At 44.2% G+C, this 26,124-nt stretch overlaps 1 protein-coding gene across 2 annotated transcripts in view; it reads right to left on the reverse strand.

Annotated features, from left to right (window-relative positions):
- Positions 1-4,871: 4,871 nt before the first annotated feature.
- IRS4 (insulin receptor substrate 4) overlaps positions 4,872-26,124 on the reverse strand; it is a 35,270-nt gene continuing 14,017 nt past the window's right edge. Inside the window, exon 2 of one of the 2 annotated variants that reach the window (XM_075007930.1) lies at positions 4,872-7,154. In XM_075007930.1, the coding sequence (XP_074864031.1) occupies positions 7,008-7,154 (147 nt within the window). In that variant the 3' untranslated portion in view covers positions 4,872-7,007. The remainder of the gene's footprint in view (positions 7,155-26,124) is intronic. The other variant, XM_075007929.1, reaches the window with a different exon arrangement.

Consider the following 26,124-nt stretch of genomic DNA (forward strand, 5'->3'; position numbering starts at 1 on the left):
ATTAAATGATTGCAACAGTCTTTATACTATTTGGATAACTTTCTCTGTTTATTTACTTTGGTATGACTGTTTCTGCTGCATACCAGAAGTACTGTTTTCTTTTTCTTCCACAACATAGGCTGCTTGATATAAAATGAGGCCCTGAGTAAGGGAACTAGTTAGGAAAATCATTGTCAGTTAGAGGGACTTAAATCTTTCATAGCTGCTATTGAGTTTACAGCATTAATAGTCTGAACAAAGGGGGTAGGATTTGAGTTGAACATTTTTAGAAGTTCTGCAGTTACAGACCCTGATCTGAAAGATTTCTCTTTTAGAGGTCACGCATAGCAAAAATGTAATGAGTTCAGCAATATATATGCTATATGAGACTAAGTGCTTGCTTCAGTAAATATATATTCAGGCACAGGTGAATTGAAGTATCAATTTAAGTGTAGTGTCTGGAATTACTTTATTCAGTGTAAAGTGCCTCATTAGCTTGTTTTCACTGTCAAAAAAAATAACCTATAGCAAATCCGCAGTGAAATTAGTGTCTGCTTTGCACAGTCAAGCGCCAAAGGAGGCTAGTCCACTGCCCTAACATTTCTGAAAATTCCAGCCCATGTTATAGCGACTACTACGTCCTCTAGTACTAGTTGTAAGAACGACCACACTTGATTAGACCTGGCTACTTCCTTTTGTTTTTAAACCTGCTGCCTATTTTCATTGTGAGAGGCCTGGCTCTTACATTGTGTGAAGCGTAAATAGCGTAAACTCTCATATCTGGCAACCCCAGGACCAGGAGGTTGCCAGATATTAAAAAAAAATGACAGTTAGGGGAGAGGAGGCTGAGCAGTCACTGGTGGGAGTGCCCCAGAGCTGGCCAGAGTGCTGAGTTCAGGGGAACTCTTGGCAGCCCCACAGCTAAGAGAATGCGTGGGGCTCTGCTATGGCACAGGGAAAAGCCGGCACCCAGACTGTGCCACAGTGCGAGGCTGTGCTGGCACGTAGGGCTCTGCTGGCAGCCCAGAGTGCAGGGCTGAACCAGCCGCCTTGGGCTTTGCTGGCGCACAGGGTTGTGCCAGGACATGGGGCTCTGCTGGCAGCTGGGGCACAGGGGAACCCAGTGGCCTCAGAGGGAACTCCACCAGCAGCCAGGTGGCAGAGCAGAGCTGGTCTGGGGCAAGGAGAACTCCAGCAGCTCCAGCCCAGAGAACATGGGGGGCAGAGCTGGCAGGGGTTGGTGCCAGTTAATGGAGTTCTGATTTAACAAATACCAGATAAGGAGTTTACTGTAGCACTTTTTCCACATCAATAAAGGTTTTATAGACATCTATCATATTCCCCTCTTTGGCTAGGTTTATGCCATGCAGCTTTTACCTACCAGGATGTGTTGACAGCCGTTACTAGAAGTTGGGGTGTGCTGACAATACTTCCAGCTCCCACAACCAGCTTTTGCTTTGTCAGCAGGAGCAACATAGCAGGGTTTGCTCTTGCAGTGGCAAAACCTTCCTCATTCATGAGGCAGGGAGAGGGAGGGTTAAGCCCCTGTGAATGACTAACATTTTGTTGCTCAAGTGTAAGTGTCGACAAGGCTTTAGTCCTCTTTTTTTAAAGCTGAAGAGGCCCAGTTCTGATTTCATTTTATATAGAACCTGTTTCATGCTCCTATTTTTTTTTCAGCTGGGATGATCAGATCTGCATGCAGTATTCAAAATGTGGGCACATGATGAATTTATAGAGGCATTATGATCTTTGCTTCTCTCTCCCATTCCTAATGGTGCCCAACATTGCTAGTTTTTCTGACTGAAGCTGCACTCTGTGCAGTTTTCAGAGAACTATAACAAGGACACCATGATCTCAAACTGGTAACCCATCATTATGTATATATAGTGGGACTGATGCCTTCCGATATACATTATTTTACATGTGTCAACATTGAATTTACTCTGCCATTTTGTTGTGCGGTCACCTAGTGTTAAAGGGCCCTTTGTAATTCTTCAGTCTGCTTTGGTCTCAAGAAATTTTGTATTCACTCTAAATTTTGCCATGTCACTGTTTACTCCTTGTTCAGCTCATTTATGAATGTTGAATAGCACTGGGCCTAGTACAGACCCCTGAGGTCGTAACTGCATCCCTACCACTGATAAGTATGTGTCTTGTAAACAGTGGGAATACACTTTAACACACAAATCAAGTTGAGTGCTTGCTCCTGTCCATTCCACATAAGGGGTGCAATGCAGGCTGGCACACTAGGCAGCAGGCAGCTGGCTTGAGATTCATTCCCAGCCCAAGCCTCCCACCCCCAGAGTGCCCTTTAGGGACGCTGTAGCCATATGTACCCCGGACTCACTGCTCTTCTTCCTCTTCCCCTGATGTCCAGGGAACAAGGGGAAGCGTGCAGCTTGCATGCACTCCTCTCCCTGCTGGATGCTCAGGGGAGAGCAGAGAGGAATGAAGGCAGGCTATGCACTTTCCCTTTGCTCCCCAGTTGTGAGGGGAAGGGGAAGGGGAAGAGGAAGAAGAGTGCTGCTGGCATGAGCAGCTGCGGTCCTCCTGCCCTCATGAAACAGCGCCTTTGCCATTCACCCCTACCCCAGCCCCCTGCCCCAACTCATGCACCTCCCAAACCTCAACTTTGATGCCTGCTCCTCCCGTCCCTGCCATGAGCCCCCTATGCTGCACCTCTCACTTAAATTTCTTACAGGTACTCATATCATATGCACCTCCCCATCCACCTGCCCTGAGCCTACCCCAGGGTGGGGGTGGTAGTGAGATGACAGCACCTGTAAGAAACTGAAGTTATTCATCCCTGCTGGGAGAGAGTAATGAGGGTCTACTTCCCACCTGGCTATCACCTGGACAAAGTAGTCAATGCAGTGATGGAGCAACTCCAGAACAAGCCTTCAGGGAATCCTATTTGACAGCCCACATCCTTCAGTCTTGCTAGCAGATGCTTCAGACAGGGATCCCACCTCAGAGCAATGCCAGTATAAAGTACATGGTACCCAGAGGACTTGATGTTGCACACAAATATCAAAGAACTCAGGGCATCTTGCCAGGAGTGTGCAGCACTCCTGCAACTGGAGGGCCACATGTTTGAGAGCAGACAGATGACAACAGCCTCCGTGTTCCACATCCAACAAGGAGTGCATGCTCTTCAGCCCTCTGACAGGAAGCGCTGTGCTTATGGAGTTCTGCATATAAAATGTGAGCCATCTGGAGATGTTTCAGCTTCCCAATGTCAAAAACATGTTGGCAGATTGCCTCTGCCGATCCTTTTGGTCACATCCTTCAGAAGTAGGAGACTCCCCAGGTGGACCTGTTCAGTGCTAGGCAGTCCAGGAAATGCCAGCTTTGCTCTCTGTGGAGTTCTGACAACGCTGTTCTCAGATACTTTTTGCCTTCTCTTGGTCAGGGGATCTGATAGAGGCTGACGAAGACAAAACAGACAAGGCCCAAGACATCTTGATCACCCTAGGCAGCCACACCAGCCTTGGTTTGGTATGCTCTTGGAGCTCAGAGCCCTGCATTAGGCACTTCCCCATCCCCCAGACCTTCTGTCACAGGACTGTGGTCATCTCCTGTCCCTCCACTGCATTGTATGGCTGCTACATGGCTAAACCCAGAGAAGCAAGAGTGTCCTAGGGAAGTGCAGAAGGTACTGTTAAGCAGCAGGTAAGCCCTACAACTAGGGAGGCTTACCTAGCAGTCCATCCTGGAATAGCTGCTTATCCTGAAAAATTAGGGCTTGACCCTTTCCTGTGTTAAGGTTCATCTAGTGGCCATCTCAGCATTCCACCCTGATTCAGGGCACACTGGTGTTTTTGCATGAGATGTTGGCTCAGTTCGTGAAAGACCCTGAAAGGCACTTCCCTCCTGCTAAGGAGCCCATCCCTCAATGAGACCTCTACCAAGACCTTTTTAGATCGACAGGAGCACCCATTAAACTCTTGCACTCAGGTTCCCTAACTCACTTACCATGGAGGCAATAACAGACAGATGATAATCAGAGCCTTATTACTTGACATCAGAACTGCCATAGACAATACTCTACAAAGTCCCACTAGGATCCCAGCCGCACTTTTGCTGAAAGTGGTAACCTCCTTCTACAATAAATGGGATAGCCCAGAGTTTTATCCTAAGCCACACCCCAACAACGAGGAGAGAAAACTACAGGCTTACAAGCTACAGGATAACAGATAGGCCCTGGCTTTTTACCTGGAGCACACCAATGCCTTTAGGAAATTGACCTATTTGTAGTGACCACTAGCAGGATGAAAGACCTTTTTAGTGTACAGACAGAGGATCTTCAAGTAGATAACCTCCTGCATCAAAGCTCGTTATGACCTGGTGCATGTTTCACCAGTCAGTTGTGAAGGCACACCTGACAGGACACGGGGTATTTTTGACTACATTCCTTGCTCATGTCCCACTGCAGGACATCTGTAGAGCTGCAACATTTGTCTTCCATACACGCAGTCATGGCTCTCTATGTTGTCACCCAGCTAGCTGGGGGGGCAATAGCTTTGGCACTACTGTGCTACAAGCAACTCATCCCTGAATTCTTATCAGCCTTTGTGAATATTGCTTTCAAGTCACTTCACTTGGAAGCATTCAAAGAAGAAAAGACAAGTTCTTCCATAACTGATCTTCTTCAAGATGAGTTACTCACATCTGTTCCAAAATCTGACGACTTTCCCATGGGCAGTGTTTCAGGCAAAAAAAGGAACTGGGGAGGAGGGCAGGGGGAACAAACACCCTGCCCCCATTATACTGCTTCTTGCAGGCACCACTTGTAACTCAGAATGGATATGAGTTACACATCTCGAAGAACCAATATGCAACAGTTAGCTGTCTTTTTGTTTAAAAGTAAGACATCAAGACAGCAAGAGTTACATGAACACATTTACTGCGAGTTGCTCTATGGAAAGCCAAGTCAGATAAATATAAACACTATACAGAGCTTCAAGCCAGTCTCCCAAAACCGCAAATGCGATGTTTTACAAAGAAAACAATGTAACAATATTTACAATGGAAGACAAAGCTAGATCAATCAGCTCAACTTTTAAACAGGTCTGAAGCAGAAATAGCAAATATAATGAACAGTTTCAACCATATGTTTTAGTTTGTACAGACAATAACTGTCCAATATCAAATTAAATTTACAGGACATTGTTCCATCATTGGTAATCTTGTACTATACAGCAGCATAATCGGGTAGCTGGAAGGTAATATACGTAGTGATATGTATTACATATTCTGAAAGTGTTCTTCCAGCACAATACTGAATAAGTTAGTGGCTGTAAACTAAGATTCAAAAAGATTGCATATTTATTATGCTGTACCTGTACCTGTTAGTATTTGTACCACTATATTTGAGGTTACCCATTATGTTTTTTATTCAGCATTTATTAAATCAGTGCTGTATATTGTACAATGGCAGCCTCAGGACCTAATGTGTGAATAAGGTATGTAACATGTTCAATTTTTTTCAGCACAACCTTTTTTTTTTCCCCATTAGATTTTTCTGAACTATCATCGAGATTTCAATTTGTTTAAAGAAAAAAAACCCCTTTACAAATGACTGTCTACATATTGCCTTATTAATTTACTACACCCAAACAAAAACTGTTTAACAATACAGTATCATGGTCTCTAAAAGTGGTAATACTTTAAATGACTTATCAGAGTATGTTTAGCAGCATCTAGTAACCGTATTGACTAACTTCTCCAGATTCAAGAACACATCTGCGCTTCTAAACTCCGCAAGAAGTGTTTATTTCCTTTTACTTTGTAAACTGATACTAAGTTTCCAGAAAGGTCTTTATAATTTTGTGACATGTACATTTTAAGACTACTCAAAAATAGATTTAGGTACACATCACTCAACATCAAAATTGACAGCATCTAATTTGTTATAGTAACTGTACTAGTATTTTAAAGGTTTTATGTCATGTGAGGCAGCCCTACAAAACACTTGTACAATATACAATGTAGAGGATTACCAGCTGTGTGGTGCAGTACAGCATGAGGATTTGTGTACCACTTTCAAACCCTTCTCAAGTCAGTGCTTTTTATTATTATACATTGTACGTACCAACAACTAGTGTCATGCTTTTAAAGATCATAGCAGTGTTAACAGAAGCCTAAACTGATTTGAACCAAAATCAGCAAGTGTTGCCACCTAGCTCTAATTTTCTACAATTTATTTGTCATTTAAAATGGTCATGGTTTGCAAGTTTTCTTTAGGCAAAATGCTTCAGGTGATAACCCTAATACTTACTTTTCTATTATGCAAAAAAAAAATGGTCCCAAATTTAAAAAGGACTTTGGTTAAAAGTAAGATAATTTAGGGTGGTTTCTCTTTAAAAAACTACAGCACACACCAACATTGTAAAGCAGAAGTCAAAATTTGTAGAAGACCCTGCACTTTCCCATCTGAGTGCATCAATGGAAACCTCAATTTCTATTGTATTTATACATACCTATAAACAAATTGGCAGGGGTAATTTAAATATAATCAACGAGACAACCCGCCCTTTAATCTTACCTTATACATATCAGAATTCTGAATGAACTTCAGTTCAAGCTCTGACATATGATTAAAAATACTAAGCTCTGTGATCAAAATTACCTCTTGTATTATAAAATAAAACATAATAAAGAGGACTGTCCATCACAGAATTAGATTGAATTACATGGTTCTCGCCCAGCCTCTTCAAGAAAAAAAACTCTGACCTGCCAAAATATTTAAGCAATATATGTTTAAGCTAACGTACCAGAGAAACAAAACCCACATTAAATAGACTATCAGCCACCAGCTTTGATTCTTCAATATAAATAAAACAAATTAGAGGGAGAGGCAGAAAGAAGTAAAAAGGAAGTTGTAAGAATCCCTCTGCAGCATTCCCCCTGCCCCCAAACAGATGTGCTGCAGAAAAACAAATTCTATCACCAAAGCACAGCTATGAAAAATCTTAATTCAAATTAACTCAACTGCAGACAGCTGATGCCTAAGCAAAAAACCATTAAAATGATGCGTATGTCTGTGCTGGAGGAAGTGAAAATAGCTGGCTGGAGTTGAGCTCTGCTTCCAAAAGCACCACACAGTTTCTGGAGATACCAGTAGAACAGCCTTTTCTTCTGACAATGGTTTCCATGGCAATGCAGTCAGTCTAGGAAGAAACAAAAAAAAAATGATACGAACTATTTTCTGTTGAAAAGAGGTTATGGAATTTACCCATCTAAACAAATGACATATTGAAAGTAGGACAAAGGTTAAATGTTCTTAAAAGAGGGTTAATTAAACAGATTCCCACTAGATTCATCAGAAGAACTTCGAGGAAATCAACCAAGTGAATTCATCACCCCGAGAATCCATCTCAAGTATGCACTGATCTCAGTGCATTCTGGACAGGACTCCCAAGAGCATAGTCTATGTTGTGTAGCTAACCCATACACTGCAGACATTATCAGAAAAATTCATAATTACTTATGTAACTCACTACCAAATGAGAACGCTTTAAAGAGATACCTGTGATACAACAATGCTGGATGATACACATAGCTGCCATTTATTACAAACATCCAACAAAAAAGGTGAACATTAGCGATTCTGTTAACTCAGCTATCATTAAGATTGTGGCAATACTCCCATTTCTAACAGGTGCATAACTGCTGTAAAAACATTTCATTTTGACTCCAATTTCAAATGAGAAAGGAGAAGCCTATGACTGGTGCTAGTTTTAACCCTTGAGGTTTCAGAAAAATCCATTTAGTCACTAAACTATCTTGTGAAACGTACCGCGGTTCAGGGTTTTTAGTTTTCTTTTGCACTCTTCAAAACATGACTAAAGTAGGACAGATAACCAATATCAAGTTTTAGAAAAATTAAACAAAGTCTTAGTAAGAACTGAAGAAAACCGTCTGGTAACAGCAAGACGGTGCACAGTAGCAATATGCAGTGGTCACTGAAAAGACAGGTGGCTGGACTAAATGTTTTAATGACAAGTTAAAGTGAGAAGAACTATTTAAATATCCTTCTTGCAATTTTCTGAACATGACCCTTAATGTCATGTGATCTTCCCCATACCTTTCCAACACAGAAGTCTTTCCTCCATCTACAAAAAGAATCTTTTCTACTGAAAATTTGCAGCTCTGCAGCCACTCTCCTTTGGATTCACAGGGCAAAATTCAGTATTTTTAAATCAGACCCCCTAAACAATGTTTACACCCACTCTTATTGATGACTAAGTTGGTGTAATTTACAGACTGAGAAACCAGAAAATGACGTATTAGATGTGTAAACTAAAGACCCACTCTACTTTAACTTACACCTTTTTCTGGCATCCCATGATATAAGTTACACTATATTAGATAAATGTGTAGTTGTCAGTAGCTCTCATGTGGTTTAAGTGTAAGGGAATTTAAATTACACATTACCTGTTAATCTGGCCTTTCATCCCAGAAGAGTCTCACTCTTGGACCTCAGACTCCAACCCCAAACTGGCTAGTAGCTTCCAAAGCTATAGTTGTTAAGGGCTGGACCCCTAGTCCCCCAGTCTCTTCATAAAGTGGAACATTTGCAGTTTGAGTAGCACAAACCACTGGGGCCCTCAATAGCCAATGCCCTCCCTTTTTTTGGGGGGGGGGGGGCAGGGGAGAACAATAAAAGCCTTACATTAACTTATGTAGTACAAATGTAAAGGAAAACAACAATGCATAGCACACCCAAAAGCAAACCTCCCATACTCTGAGGGGAGATGGGGATTTTGCAGTATCTCAGTTGTCTGCCCATCTAATTGAGCGTATCTGTCGTTAGCACAATTTGGGTGGTGTTCGGAAGTTCAGTCCTAGCTGGAGATTGACCACGGACAAAGAGGCCTATAGATCTCAGTTGTTCACAAGGAATGCAAGAATTCCAATGCTATCTCAAAGTCCACTGATGTTTCCCTATGCAGAGACATGCCATAGAATGTTACTGTTACCATAGCTGCAGCCAAAAGACCTAACATCTCATCTGAGCAGTGATCTGTAAATCCCCATTTTCAAACTGGTTACATCTCCATTGCCAGGCACACAATGTCTCTTGGGTTATGTCCCGAACAAGACCCATGCTTGAATCCACCTTGCAGCGCCCTTTTCATTTTAGCAGCACAATTATCACTATGCAACAAACCAGGCCTAGCTTGCCCCTGAACCCCAGTGTTTGATTGTCATTTACAGGATAATGTAAAAGCATCTTAGCATGTGGGCAAATATAAGGAACCTTAATAGCTCCACAAATGTAAATGGGCTTAGCGTAATGAGAACATGATCCAAGATCTCCTGAGTGGATTTCTGGACTCCTACGACTACATTCTGAGCAGCAGATCCTGCAATCAGGGAACTATGGCACACCTATTAACATGAGAAAACATACAAATCACACATTCTTCCCACCCACATATGCACAGACCCAGCAAAAAAAAGGTCGAGATTTTTTTAGAAGTTTTTTTTTCCTGTTTCTGTTGTTTGGTTTGTAACTGACATTACATATCACATACACTCTTACGTGTTCGGGGGGCTTTTCAAAATATTAGAACCAAGCACTATAAAAAAATTAAAAGGAAAATGAGAATACGAAGGTTCTATGGTGCTAACTTGATATATTAGGAAAAGATTCATCAGAGAGTGGATGGTCAGTTGATTTATTTTGTTTGGTTTTGGGTTTTTTTTTTGTTTGAAACATACATCTACCCAAGAGGGTTAGAAATTTGATAGCATCACCCATGACTATAGTGGATCAACTGTCACCAGCCCTTCTGTCCACAGGACAAGGTGTTGAGGCTGCCCCAGGCCCTGTACCTTTGGGGGCCCTGCAGCAGCTGCCCCACCCATCCTATGGACAGGATTACCTGGAGATGGGGGCACGTGGCTGTAGCAGGCAGTGGCAGCAGCAGAGGATCACCTCCCCTCAGCCTCCCTCCTCTCCCAGCACTGATAACAGAGTACTGTGTGGTATCTTCCTGCCCCACAGAGAGCCCTGATTCTCCACAGACAGGACTCGCTGGGCCAGGAGGGCATGGCAGAGCGTTGCATGGTGAGTGCTGGGGAGAGGGGTATCCAGGGAAAGGTGACCTACTCTTCGCCACCCTGGCCACTGGTATTCCCCATCCACGGTGGTCAGCGAGGGTGCCAGGAGCCAGAGCAGGAAAGGGATGGAGCCTGCAACAAGTGAGGGGTGACGGCACTGGGTGTGTGGGTTGCCCAGCGCTACTGCTGCCACCACCAACAGCCCTGTCACTAGATGTTCAGGAGAAGCGGGTAAATGGACCATCAGAAAGCTGCTTTCCTATAATCTAGAAATTTCTGAAATACAAGTCTGGCTTCAGATGATATAGTTTAATATAAATTTGACTAACTGATCTTATTTTCCAGTCTTCACAGTATTGAATTTAGTAGGTAACAGTTTCTTATGGAAACTATAATTATATTTATATATGTATGAAAGCTGTTTATTAATACAGCAAATACACTACCATTAAGTGATTATGATTATATCTGACAACTAACATTGGAAGAAGTGGTAAGAAACAAGCAAATGAATGGACTTAATTAAGAGAATTCTTCTAAAATTACATGTACACACTGTCAAAAGTAAAAGGATTTATGCTCATTTCAAAGTGCAGAAAACTGATTTCTTAGGATTCTTCAAGATCAAATGTGCCACTGACTGAAACTCAAAGTGGAAAGACAGACACTGATAAGACTAATTATTCTGCAAGTGAGATGCTTTCAATCTCATGTCAACATAGTCAGTCACACTACATGTAGGCACAAGAAGTAGTCCCTGTGCCTGAACCTTCAGGAATGCTTCAAAAATTCTCTTTTCAGTAGGTCTCCCTTAGTCTTCAAAACCTAAAACCAGTGAAGATGAATTGCTCACTATGACATACAAAAACAGTGGCAAAATCTTCAACTTAAAGAAAACTGTGGATTTCCAATTAGCTTAATAACATTGCTGTTTAGAGTAGCCTTAAAGTGAAAAGTTAAAGGACTGCTTGGAGCACCTAACCCTGACCATAGTTCTCCAAGTATATTCAATCACTCAAGTCATTCTTTGGTGAAGTGACTGTCCAATTTGTCCAATATACATGGCAGGGGGCACTGCTGGCACATGACGGTATACTTCGGATTAGTGGCAGTGTAGGATATAAGCCCCTGAGCAGGTAACTAATGTGTTTAGGTCCAGTGATGGTATCTCCAGTGTAAATATGTAAACAGAGCTGGCAACACGGTTTGTTGCAAGGAAAGGTTCCAGGATTAGTATTTCTGTGGTGCAGTGTGAGGTTGCTAGTGAGAATTTTCCTGAGGTTGAAATGGCTGTCTGCAGGAAAGAACAGGTCTCTCACCTAGGGCCTGTGAAAGTGAAGCATCATGTTCCAGTATATCACTGTATGATCCAGGGCTCATATTCCTGCACTTCTACTAATGTGATATGTGCCATCATGTGCCACCAATGCCTCTCTGCCATGTAAACTGGGCAGTCACTTCACCAAAGAATGAATGGACACAAATCAGACCTTAGAAATCAAATACACATAAACCAGTAAGGGAGCATTTCACTCTAGCAGGACAAAGTATCCAACACTTAATGGTGTGCATTTTGAAACAGAGAGACTAAACACCAAATCACAAAGGGAGACATCTGAATTGGAATTTATTTTCAAGTTTGATACCTATCACCTTGGACTCAAAGATACCAATTACGTTACATGTTATAATGGCAATTTCCCCACCTTTGATATTTGCACTGACCGCAGGCATCCCACTTAAACACTTGCAGAGGTTTTTCCTCCTTCTCCCTCCCCGTCTTCTGCCCTATCTAGATGATCTGTCAGTGTTTATTTCTACTCTTCCTATCTTTCTTTTAAACTCTTTGTCTCAGTTATCAGTATTCTCCAGATCTGAAAAGTGGGTCTATCCCATAAAAGCTCATCACCTAGTAATACTGTTAGTCTTTAAGGTACTATATGACTGCTTTTGTTTGTTTGTTTTTTTCCCCAGAAAGGTAGTTTACAGAGCTGTAAGCAAGAAGGAAACAAAACTAGACTAGTTTTTATAGGTCAGATTTCAAATACACTACACCCCAATTTAAACAGACTTTGGAAGTCTGTATATTTAAATGTATATTTCATTTCCTGCAACTATACAGTAAAGTTCACACCATAGACAGAAAAGTCAGGATACTGTTAAAAAGAAAAGGACATTTTAAACACTCAGTAGATACCCTGCACCCTTTAATGACTCCTCAAACATGATAAATTATCTGAGAGCTTGTCTACACTCTCACCCCTCCCTCCACCCCGTCAATCTACCCTATGCAAATTCAGCTAGGTAAACAGCGTAGCTGAAGTGGGCACACTTATCATGGTGTCTTCCAAGTGGTAAGGTCAGCAAGGGGCTGCTCTCCCATTGACCCTAGCTACTCTTCTCCTTATGGTGGAGTACCAGAGTACATGGGATAGTGCTCAGAGATGAATTTATCACATCTGAGCAGACAAGATAACTCAACAGATAGTGGACTAATCACTGCAGCAACAATTTACCACATAGGGGAGACAAGCCCTCAATTTTCATAGGAGGCGGCATCTGATAACAGAATTATACAACTTATATGTAAGTCGATAGAAAACTTTGCTTAGAAAAAATTTTAGTACAAAGTGAGACTATTTGGGCAGTCTCCTGAAATAACCTAGATAAACCTTACTGAATGAAGTTAAACCGCACCAAATTAAGTTTAATGCCTTTGGTATTCCTTGTATTAAAAATGCAGTTTTTTCTGTGTGGCTGTGGAAATATATGTATCTTTCCTAGGAAATGTGACTAATGTAAACATGGGAAATATCAGCTACTTCAAAGGACTTTTGAAACAATGTAAACTTTTAAAATTAAGTGGGTTTCCCAGAAAATCTGTAGGAAGAAGTATGCTAATGTAAACCCTTTGGATAGGCAGGAACTCTGTTGTTTGAAGTTTTGCCAGGGGGCGGGGAGGGGCTGATCACCTATTTACAAATTCTTCAAAGAACCCAATATAGATAAAGGATTGACTCCCAGATTCATGGGTGTTATTGTTCTGAGCAAAGGGTTTTATGAACTTGAAACCATGTGGTGGGGGGAAATCATTGAACTGATTTTGAGCCAGAGCCCATGGGTGTTCTCTGGTGAAATTTAGCACATATAGATTCTATTATCTTCTTTGTATTGCTTTTACCTTCAGAATAAAATGCACTTGCTTAGAAAGAGCCATGTGGCTGATTAACTGGGATAATTAGACTTCTTCTTCGAGTGTCCCCGTGGGTGCTCCACCATAGGTGACGGCTTGGCCGGCGCCGCAGATCGGATCTTCCAAGCAGTTTCTGCCGGACCGCGCATGCGCCGGTACGCGCCGCTCCCTGGCGCGCTCCTGGCCATGTGCGCGATCCGGTCCCCGCCAGTTCCTCTCAACCGCCGTCGGCTGCAGACGGAATCCGACTAGGCTAAAGCCACATAGCGTATTCAACGACTTTATTTGTTTTTCTCTTTAAAGTTTTTCAGTTCTTAGGATACCATAAGTAACCGGTTGTTATTTTGCAAAAAAAAAAAAAAAAAAAAACAAACAACAAACAAGCTACGGAGGGACAGCTCAAGCCAGTCCCAGTAACCAGCGCCGGAGGCCGGGAGCTAGGGCCATCAGCCCTCCTGCGGAGGCAGGCCATCGGACGGGGAAACAGCACAAAGAAGTGCTAAGTACCCACAAGCAAACTCAAAGACTCACCAACAATGTCCGCCTCAGGCTTTAAAAAATGTGAGTCCTGCCGAGAGGCGATGCCAGTGTCCGATGGGCACAGTCTATGCATAAGGTGCCTGGGGGAGTCCCATGTGGCACAAAAATGCGCCTTCTGTGCAAAGTTAACGACCAGAGCACGGAGAGACAGGGAGATGAGACTTAAACTGCTGCTTCTTGACAAGGCCCTCCAGCCAGACGTGCCGGAGCGGCCGCAGCAGGAGGGACCCTCCGGGGCCCTTAGAAGGAAAGCTGCCTCCCTCACTCCATCTGCGCAAAAACGGAGGAAAGTTTCTCCAACCCGATCCCTGCCGGCAGTAACAGTGAGCGGGACGGGAGGAGCGAGCAGCCCCCAGCCGCAGCAACAGCTGATCGGCGGCGGCATGGAGAGCCACGTGGAAGCGGCTCAGCCTCCGATCATCAGCCAGCCGCCCCGCACCGCAGGCAGGGCGGCGGCTAAGCAAGCGCCGGTACCAGCGGCACCGCAGACAGCGGCACCGATCCCCGGGGAACCGGCGGTGCAGGGCGCGCAGGCACGTAGCCTGCAGGCGCACAAGGACTCCGCACGTGTGGCACCGCCCTCGAGCGTGCCTAGCACGGTGCCGACGGGGCCGGGATCCCCCGCCCATCAGGGGGCGGAGTTACCTCCTCAAGGGAGGGGGAAGGCTGCACACAAGAGGAGGCATTGCAGCCCCTCTCCAGACAGGGCTGTGGAGCTCTTCTCTCACAGCCCTCCGCTCATGTTGCAGACTCCAACCAGAAGGCAGGGGCCCCCCCTAGCCTACCCGGAGCCCCCTTCTCCTTTCCTGCAATCAGCCTCCCCATGGCTGGCACCCCCCTCGCCCTTCCTGGGATTTGAATCGCTGGACTATTATGCAAAATCGCTCTCTCCAGTGTCTCGACAATCCCCCTCTCCCAGACACACAGGGTACGTGCAAAGGGAATGGTCAAGGTCACCTTCCCAGGAACAGTGCCTATACTACCATGGTCGTCCCTTCCACGCGGGGCATGGACACCATCGGCAATCTACCAGGGGGAGATCCCCACATATTACCTCGTACCCCCGAGGGCAATCGCGGTCGGGGACGGAGACTCAAGCATCCCAGGGGGGGCTGGCCGTGAACCCACGAGATTTTCCCTCGCAAACCTCCAGCGAGAGGGCGCACCATCACCATCAAGAACCGGAAGGGTCCAAAGAAATGTACCCCAGCGGTTCCTCGTTTTCCTCCCCGGATGAGGCCACGGCTTTAGGGGACGTCCATCCCAAGGACGATCTCAAACAGTTTCAGGAGCTGTTTAAGAGGGTAGCTTTCACGCAAGGCATCCAGACAGCACAAGTGCAAGAGAAACATCATAAGCTCCTTAAAAATTTGAGCTCCCCGGCCTCCTCCAGAGTAGCAATCCCGCTTGATGAAGCGATCTTGGAGTCCGCCACTACCATATGGCAGACCCCGGCAACTATTCCGCCTGTCCAAAAGAGAGCGGATAAGAAATACTTCGTGCCGGCGAAGGGCATGGAGTTCTTGTTTAGCCACCCCCAGCCAAACTCCTTGGTGGTGGAGTCCTCGCAGCAAAGATTAAAAACATCTCAATTTAAAACAGGGGGAATGGACAGAGATGCCAAGAAGCTAGAGCTGTTCGGCAGAAAGGTCTACTCCTCCTCCACTTTAACCTTGCGAATGGCAAATTATGCAGCGCACTTGGCGAACCATAATTTCGACAACTATGCCAGATTAACTTCCCTCATGGACTCGCTTCCAGAGGACAAAAAGCCGGTCCTCAAGGCCATAGTGCAAGAGGGCTACGCGGCTGCGAGGATGGAAGTTCAGATTGCTTTGGACGTTGCGGACACGGCAGCACGTTCCACAGCAACTGCAGTGGTGATGCGACGGGAGTCCTGGCTCCAGACCTCGGGCATACCGAGAGATCTGCAGGCGAAGATAATCGACCTTCCCTTCGACTTGCAGAAGCTGTTTGCTGAATCAACTGACTCGGTCCTTCATTCCAGTAAAGACTCAAGAGCCACACTCAGGACCCTGGGGATTTACACCCCTCCATACTCAAAGAAAAGGTACTACCCACAGCAAAGGCGGTACCAATACCAGCAACAGCGCCCCCAGTATCACAGGGGTTACGAGCAAGGGCGGCATCAGCAGCACCAGCAGTACAGAACCCCCAGGCGACGCTCACAACAGGGCCGTACGTCCTCGGGGCGGGGCCAAAGGCCACAAGTTTGACATACAAATCCAGGGCTGCGCCATCACCACCATTGCACAAGATCATCCGAAACGACTTTTTCACCATCGCCTCCGACCATTCTACGACCAGTGGCAAAGGATCACCACAGACAAATGGGTGCTGGAGATCATAGCCACGGGGTACGCCATCCCCTTCCAGTCGCTCCCGCCGCCGCGACCCCCGCCCAAGCCCCACCCCCAGGAGGCCTCCCATGTAGCCAGGCTCAGGCAGGAGGTGGCCCACCTAGAGTTCATAGGGGCGGTGGAAAAGGTGCCGGAGCAACTGCAAGGGAAAGGGTTCTACTCTCGGTATTTCCTGACGGAGAAAAAAACAGGAGGCTGGAGGCCCATCTTAGACCTTCGTGGCCTCAACAGGTATCTGCGCAAGCAACGTTTTCGGATGATCACTATTGCCTCCATCCTTACAGCACTGGACGATGGAGACTGGTTCGCAGCCCTCGATCTACAAGACGCGTACTTCCACATAACCATTCATCCGGCTCACCGACGTTTTCTCCGGTTCATGGTGGGCAACGAACACTTCCAATACAAGGTCCTGCCGTTTGGCCTTTCCTCGGCCCCCAGAGTCTTCACCAAGACCTTGGCAGTGGTGTCAGCCTACCTGCACAGACAGGGGGTGTTTATTTTCCCGTATCTGGACGACTGCCTGCTCAAAGGGACCTCGAAAAGGGAGGTTCTCCGCATGATACGCGTCACAGCAAACACGTTCTCCGCACTTGGCCTGGTTATCAATATGGCAAAATCAAAGATAGACCCCTCACAGGACATAGAGTTCATAGGGGCTCGCATAAACTCAGTCTCGGCGAGAGTATACCTTCCAGAGGCTCGCTTTCGAGCCATCGGTTCCCTCGTGCAGGTCATCACCTTCAGCCCTACGGTGCCGGTCTTGACGTGCTTGCAGCTGCTGGGCCACATGGCAGCGGCTACGTTTGTGGTACAGAACGCCAGGTTGCACATGCGCGGCATGCAACATTGGCTGGCAAGGGTATACAAGCCGGCAGTACACACCGTTCACAGGGTGGTGTCGCCCCCACCTGGGGTGCGCGAATCCCTGCAATGGTGGGTAAACCCCGGGAACTTGCTAACAGGGGTACCCTTCCATCAGCCGCAAATATCGGTTTTCCTCACTACGGATGCCTCCCTCATAGGGTGGGGAGCGCACATGGGCGAAGAGGTGGCTCAAGGACTGTGGTCACCCACGGAACAGTCTCTGCATATCAATGTTTTAGAGCTCAGAGCAGTGTTCAACGCCTGCAAACACTTTCGAGACCGTATACAAGGCAAAGTCGTCGGGATCAGTACAGACAATACCTCCACCATGTTTTACATAAACAGGCAAGGAGGAGCTCGATCCCGTACCTTATGCGCGGAAGCAATCCGCCTATGGAACTGGTGCATCGCCCACGATATAATCCTGAGAGCCTCCTACTTGCCGGGCACGCACAACGTGAAGGCAGACCAGTTGAGCAGACGTTTTGCGCTCACCCACGAGTGGCAGATCCGTCCCGATCTACTACGGCCTATTTTCCACGCATGGGGGTTTCCCCAAATAGATCTGTTTGCCACTCAGCACAACAAACAGTGCCCACGATTCTCCTCCAGAGCAGGGCTGGGCCGGGGGTCCCTGGGGGACGCGTTCGCGATCCCGTGGGGAGGCCCCCTGCTTTACGCGTTTCCCCCCGCAGTGCTGATCCACAAGGTTCTGCAAAAAGCCAGGAGAGACAAGGCTCGGATGATCCTGATAGTCCCAACATGGGATCGCCAACCATGGTTCCCCCTACTCCTGCGCCTGTCGGACCGCCCACCGATGCCTCTTCCGGTGGCGCCGGACCTGCTCACGCAAGCCCAGGGGTCCATAGTGCATCCGCACCCCCAAAGCCTGCGACTGCAAGCGTGGCTAATCCATGGCTCAGCTCCCTAGAGAGCACATGCACAGTGGAAGTACAGCAAGTCCTAGAAAGTAGCAGGAGGACTTCCACTAGGAAAACCTACAAACAAAAATGGACTCGCTTCATGGCTTGGTGTTCTACCAAGCAGCTGGCCCCCCTTTCGGTGCCTATACCTACAATTCTAGAGTATTTACTGGACCTCAAGAGAGCAGGACTCTCGCTATCCTCGTTAAAGGTCCACCTGGCCGCCATCTCGGCGTTCAGACATGAGGAGGGAGGGCACACGGTGTTCGCCCACCCTATGGTTACCAGGTTCCTCAAAGGGTTGGTAAACCTATACCCCCCTCGGAAACCGATTCCACCTTCGTGGAGCTTGGACCTGGTGCTTACCACACTCATGGGACCACCGTTCGAGCCCTTGGCCACGGTTCCCCTTCGCCTCCTTACAGTAAAGACGACCTTTCTTCTTGCAATTACGTCAGCCCGTCGGGTGAGCGAGCTTGCGGCAGTCATGGCAACGCCACCCTGCACTGTCTTTTCCAAGGAGGCGGTAACCATACGGCTGCATCCAGCCTTTGTTCCCAAAGTTTCTTCCGAGTTTCACATCAATGAACCTATTGTTCTACCCTCGTTCTATCCAAAGCCTCATAACTCCAGCGAAGAGGCGCGCCTACACCTCCTGGATGTGAGGAGGGCGCTAGCCTTCTACGTAGACAGGACCAAGTCCTTCCGAAAATCGGATAGACTCCTGGTCTCCCTCGCTCCCAAATCTAAAGGAGAAGGTCTCTCATCGCAGAGAATCTCAAAGCACATTGTATCCTGCATAAAAATGTGCTACGAGCTCAGAAAGACTCCTTTGTCGGCCACTCCCAGGGCTCATTCCACCAGGGCGGTGGCAGCATCAACAGCCTTTTTCAAGGGCGTTGCATTGAAAGACATTTGCAGAGCGGCGACCTGGTCATCCTACGACACGTTCGCCAAACATTACGCCCTTCACAGGGTATTCCAAGAGGATACCCGTCTCTCTGCAGCGGTCCTCTCGGGGACCAGCTGCACATAATCCGATTACCCACCACCTATCTGGGTTACTGCTGGGTAGTCACCTATGGTGGAGCACCCACGGGGACACTCGAAGAAGAAAGAGAAGTTACTCACCGTAGTAACGGTGGTTCTTCGAGATGTGTCCCCGTGGGTGCTCCACTTCCCGCCCATCCTCCCCGCTTCGGATCTCTGTTAGTGTTTTGCAGGGGCAACCGAGGCGGTTGGTCGAGGAACTGGCGGGGACCGGATCGCGCACATGGCCAGGAGCGCGCCAGGGAGCGGCGCGTACCGGCGCATGCGCGGTCCGGCAGAAACTGCTTGGAAGATCCGATCTGCGGCGCCGGCCAAGCCGTCACCTATGGTGGAGCACCCACGGGGACACATCTCGAAGAACCACCGTTACTACGGTGAGTAACTTCTCTTTCTGACAATCCCTGCAGAGAAAGCAAAAAAGCCTGCTTAGGCTGGGGAAATCAAAGAGTAGGATTTACAGAACTGACACGGAAAATACTTTGGTCAGAAGGGAGAGATAGCTAGATCTCTACCCAAGAAAGCAAACGGCTAGGAAAATTAAGAGTGGATTCCTTTCCTGGGTCATAGCAGGGGAATACACATGCAATTGTACTGATCAATACCCAAAGAATATACATGTTCAGGAAAAAACTCAACTAAATCCAGATATTAAGATCTCAGTGACAGATGCTGTCATTCAAGTTTTATCCTCATGCAGTAAGGCTAAGAATCAATTACTTTAAAAAAACAATTTAAATAATTTAGATTCAAAAATAAATTTAAGTAACAGTTTTACTAAAAACTATTTAGAATGAATTTTGAAAATGACAGCCTATGTTAAATCCTACATTTATTATACTTTACACAAAATCATTTTAATTGAACAAATATTAAGCAGTTTACTACCAAGTTTTAAAAGAAGACAAATGACTGAAATGGTGGAAATCACTGCGTAAGCACCTGGAACAGAGTCTGATGTGCTAACCCAGTTTTTGACAGCTCTTCTGCAAGTACAGAGAGAATAGCTGCTTCACTAGAGTTTACTCAATTAGTTCAATTCAGTGATAAATTCAGTCACAGTTAAGGAAATCAACTCCAGGAGGAAAAAGCAAAAAAGCTTGTTTTCCTCTTCCAATCTATGAATTAAAGGTAGGTCTGAGACAGATATTTACTAATTCCAAGATTATGAAAGATGTCGTGATCAGAAACAATCACATCAATTCAAAAAACTACTACTTTCTTTGTTGTTTTTGTTGGTTTTTTTTTTAATAAAATCAAGTAAACAGACCACATTTTGGGAAACGTTTTCTCTTCTGCAGTCAATACATAAGGTAGTTATACTTAATACAAACAAGTTAAATGTTATGTCTGTGAATTTTATTTGAAATGTTATTTCCATCTAAACAGATTTTGAAAAAAATCATGAATAAAAGAGAAATGATATGCTTCATTCACCATTTTCTAATATCTCAAAAATGAAAAATTATAGTCTGAATAAATGTAAGCCAAGCTACATAATGCCTAAATAAATGTGTATAGATATAACGTATCCTCCAGCTTAGCAAAAAGCACCAAATTTAGTACAAAAGCTATATTCAGATACAAATAAATGTGTCTGAATGGTTATCAACTGATGAAAATCAATCTTTAGAAAATAAATAGAACAAATACAAAACAATTACAAATCGTTTAAACCAAAGTTTATCACTTAAACCATGATTAAAATCAATAATTTAAGGCCACCTTCTCCTGTTTCCAACCTCTTTCACAGTTAAAAACTTCATTTAAAAAATGTAGGCAAATACAGTCTTCAAGATGAGAGTAGCAAAATTCTGTTTTGTTTCCTGTAGTTCAAATTAAAATTGTAGTGAATTCTGATTTCCCCAAAATAATACACAGGTCACAGACATCACTGCAGCCCAAATTCCCTTGCATGGTCATGCACTCTAATGCTTATGCTGTTTAAGTAGTCCATTGTGTTTTATGCATCCTCAGGACCAAAAGCATACATCCTAAAATGTTCCTTTGCAGGCACAGAACAATGGGAGAGGGGAACACTTAGTACATTCTGATATAAGCCTTTCAGATAAGAGTCTCCTCCCTCCCATCCCCATAAAAGGATCTATCAAAACCTTTTCTTTACACCACTTGGAATATCATGGAAGGACAGAATGACCAACACTGCCGTCCTCGAGCAAGCTGGAATCCCAACCATGCACACCCTCCTCAGGCAGCGTCGACTCCACTGGCTTGGCCACGTCCACAGGATGAACGATGGAAGGATTCCAAAAGATCCTGTATGGTGAGCTAGCCTCTGGCAAAAGACCTCCCGGACGCCCCCAGTTGCGCTACAAAGATGTCTGCAAGAGAGACCTCAGAGAGGTAGACATCGAGCTGGACAACTGGGAAGATCTAGCAGACGACTGCAGCAGATGGGGGCAGGGGTTACACAAGGGCCTTCAGAAGGGCGAGTTGAAGATCAGACAGCTAGCAGAGGAGAAGCAAGCGCACAGAAAGCACAATAAGGACTTGCCAGACACCTACTACATCTGCAAGAGATGCAGCAAGGACTGTCACTCTCGTGTGGGTCTTTATAGTCACAACAGACGCTGTAAATGAAGTCCTCAATTGAAACTAAAGGGCATGACCCATAGTCTATGCAGACTGAAGGATGCCTACTACTACACCACTGAGCAGTAATCCTACAACAAAAGAAACCTTCAAAAAACAGACTCCAAAGAAAAATGCAGTCATATAGCACTTTAAAGACTAACAAAATAATTTATTAGGTGATGAGCTTTCCTGGGACAGACCCACTTCTTCAGATCATAGCCTTACTAGAACAGACTCAATATATAAAGCGCAGAGGTCCAAAAACCGTTATCAGGGTTGACAAATCAGAAAAAATCATCATCATCAAGGTTAGCAAATCAGAAGAGCAAAGGGATGGTGGGATTTGCACGAGGGGCGGGGAAGTTAAGAGTTAGATAAAACATCAAATTATGTGAAAGAGTCCTTATAATGGGTCAGGTAATTGCTGTCCCTGTTCAAACCATGTGTTAAGAGTCGAATCTGAATATGGATGTTAGTTCTGAGCACTCCCTCTGTATATGAGTGTTAAAGACCCTTTTCAGTAGAACACAGACTTTCAGGCCTTTGACAGAATGGCCCAACCCATTAAAGTGCTGGCTGACAGGTTTGTGTATTTGGAGTTTGATGTCTGTTCTATGCCCATTCATTTTTTGTTGAAGGGTGTTTGCAGTTATGTCCTATATACATGGTATGTGGGCATTGCTGGCACATAATGGCATATATGATGTTAGTTGAACAGGAGAATGTGCCCATGATTCTGTAATTAATGTGGTTAGGCACATTTGCTACTGATAATAGCCCACATCCTCCCTGACTGAATTAACTGATTTCTCCTCTCTTGATGTTCACAACTCCACATTTACTGCTGATAATGGGCCACATCCTCGCTGACTGAACAGACCTTATCAACTCTGGCCCTCCCCTTGACTGAGACTTCCTCCTTTTCATAAGCCTATATTTAAACCCTCCTCTGGAACTACCCCCCACTCATGTATCTGATGAAGCATGTGTTTGCCCACGAAAGCTTATGCTCCAAAATACTTGTTACTCTGTAAGTTGTCACAGGACTTCTTGTTTTTGAAGACACAAAATAACATGGCTACCCCCGATACATTTCTCTTCCAGCTTTTTCATGAGTGATGCCAAATTCGAATTTACAAGATTGACGTAATGCTAGTGTAGACACGGCATTATTTAATTCCATTTTATTGGCTCCAGAAGTATCTCGATGCCCCCAACGTGGCCATTCTAACCATTGCTTTCACCTCCACCGCTCTCCAGGTGAGCAGGAAATAGAAAACAGGAAGCAGGAATCAGCCCGGGTTCTCCAGCTGCCCTCTGTACCATGCTGCTGCCCCCACACACTACACATCTGCCCCACCACCACACAGCTATCAGGTCAAAATTAATCAAAATAACACTATCAAAATGAAGCATTTCAACAATACCAAAAAAACAACTTTTCAATAGCTCCAAACTGAAATTTTTCTGCTTTCATTTCTGCATTTTACATTTCTCAGGACTGCCCCACTAGCCTTGTAACAACATGTGTCGGGCAGGCCGTGGAAAAGTGGTACAAAAATGCAGTTGGCAGTTTGTTTTCAAAATGAGCAGGGAGTAAAGGCAATGAACTCTGTTAGTATGACATCAGACACTCACAACCACTTGCCATGCATTTTTCCCCCATAACACACTGGCACAGACACCCAGAATGCAATGGGAGTGCAGGAACTGTGAGATAGATACCCACAATGCACTACGGACATAGTTGAACTTAGCAAAGATAATGGGGACATACTATGCCAACCTTCTGAACATGTGTGGACACTCACCACTGACTTTATAAAATCTAGTGGCATAAAGTCAACTTTAATAAATTCAACTTTATCTCCTAATGTAGATACAGCCTTAGAGCACTCATTTAAAATGGTATATTTTTAGGGCCTCATCTGTGTACACCATTTTTATACAATTGCACAGCAGGATGCCACCTTAATTTGTACACCTATAAAAATGACTAGGAAAATGTAAATCAGACAATTCAGCAGTGGGACACATTTTATTATGGCTCATTTGCATGTTCAATTACCAAAACTCTATACACAAATCAGAAGACCAGATTCAGGAAATTCCTAATTAGAAAAGGGAACAAAATATGCATTTGAATTTAAGCAGGCTAAGTGGGTGCTTAACTGCTTTACTAATGGGAACATATTTAAATTCATGCTCAATACTTTAAGGCTCAAACAACTGTCCAAAATAAGACTTACAACTGTATGGGTTTTGTACACATAATTACATGCTTGGCCTTTTAAAAAATCTAACACTTTGAGGGCTAAAAATGTAAAAAATTATAAACCTTATTTAAACTATTAATAAATTAACTAATTTATTTAACAAATTTAATTAAAAAACTGCTTAATTTACCTCAATTTTCTCAAATTTGGAAACTCAGTGAATCTAAATACCAAGGTTTCAAGATGTAAAGAGTTTATAAATTAAAATATACACAAAGTTTGGAAATTACTGTTACAAATGATCAGTACACATCTTGACTTATGAATGTATTACTTGCAAATGCAGTTTCACTGTTCTTGGGGCCTAACATTTTCATATATTATTTAAAAAAATCCTCTCTAACTCACCCTTTTGGAACTTCCTTATTTTTCAGAGGAAGTGCCTTATCTTTCATAACAGTGGCTTCTGCTTTTTCTATTTTGTCAAACAGTAATAAAGTTTCTAAAAAGACCTTTTCTGACACTCTTATCTTCTCTTCTCTCTAGATACTGTACTGAGAGTTAGAAAACTTACTACCACTCAAGACAAGTACTGTTTTGAGGGAGGAGGAAATATATAATAATTCCATATACACTGGACAACATGACTACTTTGTCTTCAAGTTTTGCTTTGAGTAGCGCAAGCAACATGTACTGAAAATCGGTTTACCTTAACTTTGCAAACTTCAGAATACAGATAGCCCCCAACTTATGAACAGGTTATATTCTGAACACCTGGTGGTAACTCAATTTGGTCTCAAGTCAGAAATACCTTTATACAGTAATCCCTCGAGGTACGTGAGGGTTGCATTCCATGCAACCCTCACGTACCTTGAATTTCAAAAGGGAGAAGTAGTGTAGAGGCGGCCTAAATGACAATGATCCAGAGCTGCAGCAAAGAGATATTGGCAAAGCTTATGAGAGCGTGAGGGACCAAAAGTGGATTAAAGCCACTTTTGAATTTGGGGGTACTCCAGCAGGCTCCCACCATGAAGTAAGGTAACCAGTTTTAGCGCAGATACCAATAGCCTCAAGAGACCACTGCACCAGCCTGGATTCTTGACAGTGTAGGGACCAATTCCAGTGTAGGGCCATTTCTGCCCATGTCCCACATATCAAGGGCTCAGAATTTACCGATGTTAGGAACATTTGCACCCATCTAGTTATACCAGTTCAAACCATGAATGCAAAGACACTATACTGATTTAAATAGGACTTGCACCAGTGAGACTTATTTGGATTTGAAACTGTGGCAATTTTAAACTGAAGTAAAGATATTACACATCTATGCTCACAAGTTTATACTCATGTAGCTACAGAAGCGAGAAAATCCCTAATGCAGAAGAGTCCTGTGAGTAGGGGAGAAAAGTCTTAAGAGTTTCCAGAACTGCAGTTCTAGTTAAATTTAAATTCTGAAATATTTTTCTTTTCAAATTAATTTATCTATACTTAAGTGGTACAAAAAGGCATATAAAATTATTTCTGGAAATCTGGGAAACTTATTTAGGAAAAAAACTATCTTTGTATTATAAGCAACAATCCATGATACAACTACGTAATTAATAAATCAAAAGGTAATTAAAAAGTTTCATGAGTAAGTGTGAATCGTGGTTTTTCTCCACAATCAACTTTTTTTAAACTTCATCTGTCTCTGTGTGTAAGTGATCTGTACACTCTCCCTTTCAGCCCACCTCCTTGCACAGCATGCAAGACATATAAAATTAAAAATTGATTGCATTAACTGCTCAGATCAATGACTTATTTTTGCACCTCAAAGGATACAAGGACTGATAGTAGTAAAACAGACTACATGATTCACAGTGAGCACACACAAATACCTAGCATACTTGGAGAAATAAGAACTTAAGACAGTCTAACGTAATAGAAACACATTCTATCACTATCTCACAGTAAACACTGGGAAAGCCATTTAGGATCACTGCATTTTGTGAGTATACAATAAAAAAGCAAGCATAATTACTTTAATAATATGACAAGTATAGCTTAAATAATTACTAATAAATTAGTTCAACCATAAAAAAATAGTAAGATGTGTAGGTACGGAAAAATGCATTTTCTGCATCAAAGGGGACATTGTCCACAGAACAGAAGAATTTACAGGGCAGGGAAAGATGTGTCTGTCTCATCCCTGCTCATCCATCAGTTGCTGCATCTCTGACTGATAAATCCAGAATGTACGTGTTTAGTAGCCTGTTATGTAAAAAAGGTTCTTAGAATATATCCCTTGCCACAACACTCCAGCGTTAAAT

This window comes from Carettochelys insculpta, chromosome 13 (assembly GCF_033958435.1).
Source record: "Carettochelys insculpta isolate YL-2023 chromosome 13, ASM3395843v1, whole genome shotgun sequence".
NCBI lineage: Eukaryota > Metazoa > Chordata > Testudines > Carettochelyidae > Carettochelys > Carettochelys insculpta.